Source organism: Gracilinanus agilis, chromosome 2 (genome assembly GCF_016433145.1).
Source record: "Gracilinanus agilis isolate LMUSP501 chromosome 2, AgileGrace, whole genome shotgun sequence".
Lineage (NCBI taxonomy): Eukaryota > Metazoa > Chordata > Mammalia > Didelphimorphia > Didelphidae > Gracilinanus > Gracilinanus agilis.
This window is the reverse complement of record NC_058131.1, coordinates 555,942,836-555,950,826: the sequence shown is the minus strand read 5'-3', so window position 1 is coordinate 555,950,826 and position 7,991 is coordinate 555,942,836. Positions and strand designations below refer to the sequence as shown.

Genomic DNA, 7,991 nt, shown 5'->3' with positions numbered 1-7,991 from the left:
AATTAGAATTGGACAAATGGAAGCTCCATTTGACTCCATAAGACATCAGGAAACAATAAAACAAATTTTAAACAATGAAAAAAATAAGAAAATCTGAAATATCTCCCTGGAAAAAAAACTGACCTAGAAAATAAATCCAGAGGAGATAACCTAAGAATCATTGGACTGCCTTAAAGTCATGACATTAAAAAAGAGTCTGGACACCATATTGCATGAAGTTATCTGGAAGAACTGCCCTGATATTCTTGAAAAAGAGGGGAAAATAGGAAATGGAAGAATCTATTGATCACCTCCTAAAAGAGATAAAAAATTTAAAAATTCCAAGGGCTATTATAGCCAAATTTCAGAATCCTCAAACCAAGGAGAAAATACAAATAATCAGAAAAAAAAGCGAGCCATAGTCAGAATTACACAGAACTTAGCAGCTTCTATGTTAAAGGACTGGAAGACATGGAATATTACACACACACACACACACACACACACACACACACACACAAAAGATCTAGGATTACAACTAAAAGTCATCTATTCTGTGTGTGCACATGTTCACTTTGTCCTTGATGGGTCTTATGAATGGGATTCTGAATATGTTTCAAATTCTAATAGGCCTGGGTAGGACCCTGTCTCTGATCACTCTGTTATTAAATTTAAATAAAAAAATAAAAATCATCTGCTCTGCAAAACTGAGTCTAATATACCAGGGGAAGACATGCACATTTAATGAAAAAGAGGACTTCCAGATATTTCTGACAAGACAACCTTAGTTGAAAAGAAAAGGTAAAAACAAATAAACAAACAAACAAACAAAAAACCTCAAACAAACTCAGGGGACTTATTCGTACATTGGAAAGTACAGCTTGGACCCTTAAAATATCTATGACATAAGAGACACTTAAGGTACTTAAAATACTTAAGTAATCAAGGGAAACAGTCGTGTTCAACTGATTCCATTACCACATAAGGTGATAACTAGCATACATAAAATATCTATGATAATTGAAGTATCTAAGGTACCTACAGTACTTAGGATACTTAAGGTACCAAAGATATTTAAGAACTTCATCACTGTTAGGGCAGTGAAGAGGAGTATACATAGACAGAGAGTAGGGAGTAAGTTGAATATGATGGCATGATATCCAAAAAAACCCCACCCCAAAACCAAATCAAGGGATAAGAAAAAGCAATATACTAGAAAAAGAGAAAAGGAAAGAAAGTTGGGGGTAAATGATCTCACATAAAGACTTACATATAAATCAGTATGATGGATGGGCAGATGGGGAGGTGGCAAGCAAAGCTTGAACCTTACTCTCATCAGATTTGGTGCCAAGTGGGAATAATATCCACTGAGTTAGCTATGAAAACCTATCTTACTCTATCAGGAAATAAGAATGGGTGGAGAATGGGAAAATGGGGGGGGGGGGAGAGAGAGTGAATTCAGGGAGGTGGTAGTCAGAAGTAAAAACATTTATGAACAGGGAAAGGCTGAAAGGAGAGGGGGAGGAAATAAAAAGGAGAGAAACACAATTAGTAATCATAACTATGAATATGAGTGGGATGAACTCATCCATAAAATGGAAGAGGATAGAAGAATGGATTTAAAAGCCAGAGTCCCACAATATATTGTCTACCAGAAACAAATTTAAAGCATACAGAGGAAAGGTAAAGGGCTGAAGAAGAATCTATTATGCTTTGGCCAAAGTTAAAAAAGAAGGGCTAGTAATTATGATCTCAGACAAAGTAAAAGTGAAAATAAATCTAGTTAAAATAGTTAAAATAGATAAAGAAGGAAATTGCATATTCATAAAAGGTACCATAGACAATGAAATAATGTCAATATTAAACATATATGTACCAAATGGCATAGCATTCAAATACCTAAAGGAGAATATGAGAAATGAGGAAATAGACAATAAAACTATTATCAGGGGATATTGACCTTCCTCTTTCAGATAACTCAACCCCCCAAAATAGACAAGAAAGAAATTAGATTGTTGAATGGAATTTTAGAAAAGTTAGATTTGATAGACCTCTGGTGAAAACTGGGAGTAGAAAGGAATTTGCCTTTTTCTCAGTAGTACATGTCACCTTTACAAAAATTGATCATATAACAGGACAAAAAAAGCCTCACAACCAAATGCAGAAAAGCAGAAGTATTAAATGCATCCTTTTTAAACAATGAGTCTACAAAAATTACACCCAACATGGGGTTACAGAAAAAGAGACTAAAAATTCATTGGAAACTAAATAATCTTATCCTGAATAGTGAATGGGTCAAAAAACAAACCATAGAAACAATCAACAATTTCACTAAAGAGAATGATGATAAGAAGACAATATACTAAAATTTTTGATGCAGCCAAAGTAGTAGTTATCTCTAAATTCTTTAATCAATAAGGCAGAAAGAGCAAATCAATAAATTGGGAATGGTACTAAAAAAACCCAACTAGAAATAGAACAAATCAAAACTCTTCAATTAAATCCGAAATTAGAAATTCTGAAAATCAAAGGAGAGATCAAAAGTAAGAAAATCATTGAACTAATAAATAAGATAAGAAGCTGATTTCATGGGGGAAATAGATAAACCATTGGTTAAATAAAAAAAAATAAAAAAGAAAATCAAATTAGAAGTATTAAAAATAAAAAGAGTGAATTCAAAGCCAATGAAGAAGAAATGAAAGCAATTATTAGGAGTTATTTTGCCCAATTGTATATGCCAATAAGTCTAAAGATCTGAGTAAAATAGACAAATACTTTAAAAAGTATAAATTGCCCAGAATTTGATGTGAAGAACATAAAGGGATTCCATCTTTAAAAAAATAAAAGAAGCAAGTGTTAGGGCTTTTTTTTTTTGTTAGTAGAGGGCAGTTATGCTCTGTTCCTCTACAGAAACATAATCATTGGCTTAGAAATTCCAGACTTCAATATTTCTTAATAAGACTTGGCAATTTCTAACCCAAGAAGCAAAGCCAATTTAGTGCTGGATTTAGGATGACTTAATTTAGGTTGACATAATCTTCATCTTTTATAATGCATCAGTCCTATGATTTGTAGGTTTCTTTATTTTACCATTTCCTCCTAAGTTGGTAGCCAAGATCTTTTTTTAAGGCTTTATTCGAGCACAGCAGGGGAAAGAATGGACTCTGTCAGCTGATCAACAAACATTTATTAATTTATTGGTTTTTACTGTGTGACAGGTATTCTGCAAAGTGTTGAGACTATTAAGTCAGAGAAGTGGGATTCTTGTCTTCAAAGAGCTCCTTTTTTAAAGGAGACACAACATGCAAATAATATATGCATTCAAAATAATATCTGGTGTAAATGGAAGGCAGTCTCAAAGGAGAGCACTAGCAGTAGGTATTGGAGATGAGAAAGAGGGTATTGTCTTTTTTTTTTTTTATTTTAAACCCTTAACTTCTGTGTATTGACTTTATAGGTGGAAGATTGGTAAGGGTAGGCAATGGGGGTCAAGTGACTTGCCCAGGGTCACACAGCTGGGAAGTGGCTGAGGCCGGATTTGAACCTAGGACCTCCCGTCTCTAGGCCTGGCTCTCAATCCACTGAGCTACCCAGCTGCCCCGGAGGGTATTGTCTTTTGCAGGAGGGATTTGAAACAAATCTTGAAGGAGGTCTTGGAAACCATCAGGTAGAAGTGAGGATGAAGAGCAGTGACATGCTTATTAAATTTGGAATAATGGTATAATTCTGGGAGGAATCATTGATTAAAAGAATCAGCATCCAGAAATATTGTAGCACCTTGGAAAATAATCCCAAATCAAGTGGAGATAAATACGAATGTTATAATTGGGTTTAAAAGTTCAAGAAAAAAGTTCAGAGAGAACAGTAGGTCATGGGGAAAGTCTTGGTAATATTTTATTTCTATGTCATAGTAGATAACATGTTTTCATGTCCATTTCTTTTTGGAATATGAGATAATCAGTGAATTTTAGGGTTGGAAGAAGCTTCTGGAGGCAAGTAATCCAAATTATACCACCAAAGAAGACCCTAATTTAATATAACTGACAAGTGGTCATCCAGTCCTTGCTTGATGATTTCTAGTTAGGAGGAAATCTTATCTTTTTTTTTTTTTTTAAACCCTTAACTTCTGTGTATTGACTGGAGGAGTGGTAAGGGTAGGCAATGGGGGTCAAGTGACTTGCCCAGGGTCACACAGCTGGGAAGTGTCTGAGGCCGGATTTGAACCTAGGACCTCCCGTCTCTAGGCATGGCTCTCAAGGAAATCTTATCTTTTGGGATAGCCCTTTCAACTTTTAAATAACTCTAACTGTGCTGACATTGAACACAAATCTACTTATTATCAATTTCTAACCTTTTTTATTTATTCTGCCTTTTGGGTCCCAACAAAGTTTACTCTCACTTCCACACTAATGGTCTTGAAATATTTGAACACATATGTCATGTCTCCCTGATCAAAGGGATGTCATAGATAACCCTTTCTGAGGTCCCTTTCAGTTTTCTATCTCATCCAATGAGATGAACTCACTACCCTTCACAATCCTGGTTGTCCCCTTTGGATGTTCTCCATCTTATTATTATACTTCCTTAATTAGAGAACCCAGCCTTGAACATGATATATTCCAGATGTGGGTCTAACTAGAGCAGTCTTTTTTTTTCCCCAAGCACTCTAATTTAATTTAATTTAATTTTATTTTTTAAACATTTATTAATATTTATTTTTTAGAAAAGTTAACATGGTTACATAATTCATGCTCTTACTTTCCCCTTCACCCCTGAGCTGCCTCCCCAATGGCTGATGCATATTTACACTGGTTTTAACATGTGTCATTGATCAAGACCTATTTTCAAATTGTTGATAGTTGCATTGGTGTGGTAGTTTCGAGTCTACATCCCCAATCATGTCTGCCTCAACCCATGTGTTCAAGCAGTTGTTTTTCTTCTGTTTCCACTCCTGTAGTTCTTCATCTGAATGTGGGTAGCATTCTTTACCATAAGTCCCTCAGAATTGTCCTGAGTCATTGCATTGCTGCTAGTACAGAAGTTCATTACATTCTATTTTACCACAGTGTACTGGTCTCTGTGTACAATGTTCTTCTGGCTCTGCTCTTTTCACTCTGCATCAGTTCCTGGAGGTCTTTCCTAACTAGAGCAGTCTTATTCTGTCTTGGTGTCAGAGGAACCTGCAGTATTGGTGGAATCACCAAGGTCTCTGGGCATTGGGAATCAGAAAGAGCCTATCTTTTAAGTAGGTCTTGAGTAAAGGCCATCAAAATTGGTAGAGAAGCATAGACATCCTGAAGTAGAATGGGGTCTATGGTCTCATTTTAAATCATGTTCTTTGCCTTAGAGTAATTTCTTTATAATCTTTCCTTCCCTTTTCTATATAAGCTTTCTTACACTTCCCCATACGATGCTTTGTACATAAAGTGGTCAATAAACATCACTGACAGAAGGGGGACATAGGATAATAGGGATGAAAGAGGAAGGTGATATAAAACCTTGGGAGTGACATAGTAAATAGACTGGAAGGGCATGTGAATGTTTTATTTCCTCTTCCTCATTTTATGTCTTTTTCTTCTCACTAATCTCCTATAGGAGAGATGATTCATACTCTGAAGGGAACTTTCCAATTGTTGCAGTTGGGACTTTGGGTGACTATGTTCCTGGTCGCTACAGAAATTCCTCCAAATCTCACTCCAGCTCAATGGTTCAATAAGCAGCATGTGCAACACCCCAAGACCAAAGCCTCCAGTGATGACATATACTGCAACAATGAGATGAGACGAATCAGTAACTATACCCATAGGTGTAAATCTTTCAACACCTTCCTGGATTACATGCTTGAGGATATCATCAATGTTTGTTTCACACCCAACATCACCTGTAAGAATCTGCAGAAGAATTGTCATAAAAGTACATTGGAAGTTCCCATTACTAACTGTGACTTGACCAGTGGTCATTATCCCAACTGTCGTTACCATGGCACTTCTAAAATGGCATCCTTTGTTATTGCCTGTAATCCCCCCTTGCCAGCCGACCATAGCAGAAGTAAATTACTTCCTGTGCATTTGGATAGCAGCACTGAGGGCCCGGGTCCCATACTTCTATCTCCTTAATTTCTAAGACACTAATATTTTACCCTTCTGCTTCAAATTATACTATAGAATTTTTTCTTTGACTTTTCTTACTTCCCAAGTCCCTGTTAATGTCTCTTATCCATTAACTTGTCAGAAATTCTCCTGCATGAGTTTTTTTTAAACCCTTAACTTCTGTGTATTGGCTCCTAGGTAGAAGAGTGGTAAGGATGGGCAATGGGGGTCAAGTGACTTGCCCAGGGTCACACAGCTGGGCAGTGTCTGAAGCCAGATTTGAACCTAGGACTTCCCGTCTCTAGGCCTGACTCTCAATCCACTGAGCTACCCAGCTGCCCCCATGAGCTCCCTCCATCCCCCCCCTCTTCCTGAGAATGGAAGAAATTAGTGTCTTTCTTGATTCAATATACCAGAAGAGAAGGTGGTTTATCCTCTACAAGCTGAACTGCAAGAGCTAGACTAAGCCAGGTGTTGTGCTCTCTTTAATAAAAGCCTTTTTGCATACACTTGTGGGGAATCTTCTGTTATTAACAAAGGGATGATTTGGTCTGTGATTTCATTAATTTAGGGAATTAACTCCTAATTGATAAAACCTCCCTCTTCCAATTAAAGTCACCACTTTTTCTGCAATTTATAGGCTTATAGAATTGCCTAGATCCCTGAGAAACTAAGTTATATGACTTGCCCGGAGTCACATAGGCAATGTATGTCAGAGAAAGGACTTGATCCCAGCTCTTCCTGGTTCCCATACTTTTTCTCTATCCGTTATACCGTGTTACTTCTTATGTTATTAGTTATTACAAGAGTCTAAAAGAGAAAAGAAGCTGGGGCATTGATACTATGGGGAGAAAGAGGCCTGGATAAAGAGGGAATCAGGAATAAGGAGCAGGAGATGGATACCTACTCTTTCCAATTAGTGGGGAGTTTACCCAAGCAGGGTTGTAATAGTGGCATGACCCAGAAGCCCAGGGTGAGAGAAACTGGTAAGAAACAGTATGACTCCAGTATTTAGACAACATGACATGATGGAAGGGCTACTTCTTGGGTGGGAGGAATAATTGAGAGGGACAAACCCCCCCCACCCCCCCCCCCAACTATTTAAGACAAAATATTTAGAAAACTGAAACCCAGAAATATGCTAATGCATGAACTCAGTTGAAAGAAATGAGAAGGGTTGCTGTCAATCAAGCAATCACTCAGTCTATGTGATAGATGCTATGTTAGGTGCAGGTAACACAAATGTGCAATTTTATAGTTTATCTGAGGAAGGCAAGAAGTTCATATACAAATATGATTCAAGTATGATTATAGAGAAGGGTGATCACTGTAGTTTCCATTTCTTGACCTGACATACAACATTTTAGAAGAAGACTCCCATTCAAGTGTAAATGTATTTTATCTTCCTTTATCCTAATTCTTGTGAAAAGCCAATCAAAAGACAATAGGAATTCACCCTATCTCTGATTTTGAGACTAGCACACTAGCCAAGTAGAAAAATATCCATTCTCCCCCTGCCCCCGAAATACAATAAACTGCCTTCAAGACCAATACTTGACCCAATGTTTTCTGTATACTAAGTAACTTTGAAAATGGCTTGTCAGAAGCAAACATACCCGAAAGAGATACTTTCCTTTATGTATCAATGGATAATTTTCTCTGTCAAGATTTGTAACAAAATACAGAATAAACTTTTTTGGCTTATATTTTAAATGGAAAGAAAAATGCAAAGCTCTCTTCCACAAAAGACACGAGTGTTTTATTGGGTGATTTGAAGGGAGGAAGAATAAATATTTTTATTTTTTGTTTTTTAAAAACCCTTAGCTTCCATGCATTTGTTCTAAGGCAGAAGAGTGGTAAGAGTTAGGCAATGGAGTGTTAACTGACTTGACCAGGGTCACACAGGAAGTATCTGAGGCAAAA

At 36.8% G+C, this 7,991-nt stretch overlaps 1 protein-coding gene across 1 annotated transcript; it reads left to right on the top strand.

The window, feature by feature from the left end:
• Positions 1–5,633: 5,633 nt before the first annotated feature.
• On the top strand, positions 5,634–6,282 carry LOC123236053 (ribonuclease K3-like). The gene has a single exon (XM_044662312.1). The coding sequence runs from the start codon at positions 5,637–5,639 to the stop codon at positions 6,093–6,095; it is 459 nt and encodes a 152-aa protein (XP_044518247.1). The 5' UTR covers positions 5,634–5,636; the 3' UTR covers positions 6,096–6,282.
• Positions 6,283–7,991: the final 1,709 nt, after the last annotated feature.

Excerpts from the sequence above, each read along its gene's own strand:
- LOC123236053 (XM_044662312.1), top strand. The coding sequence starts at position 5,637 with ATGTTCCTGGTCGCTACAGAAATTCCTCCAAATCTCACTCCAGCTCAA.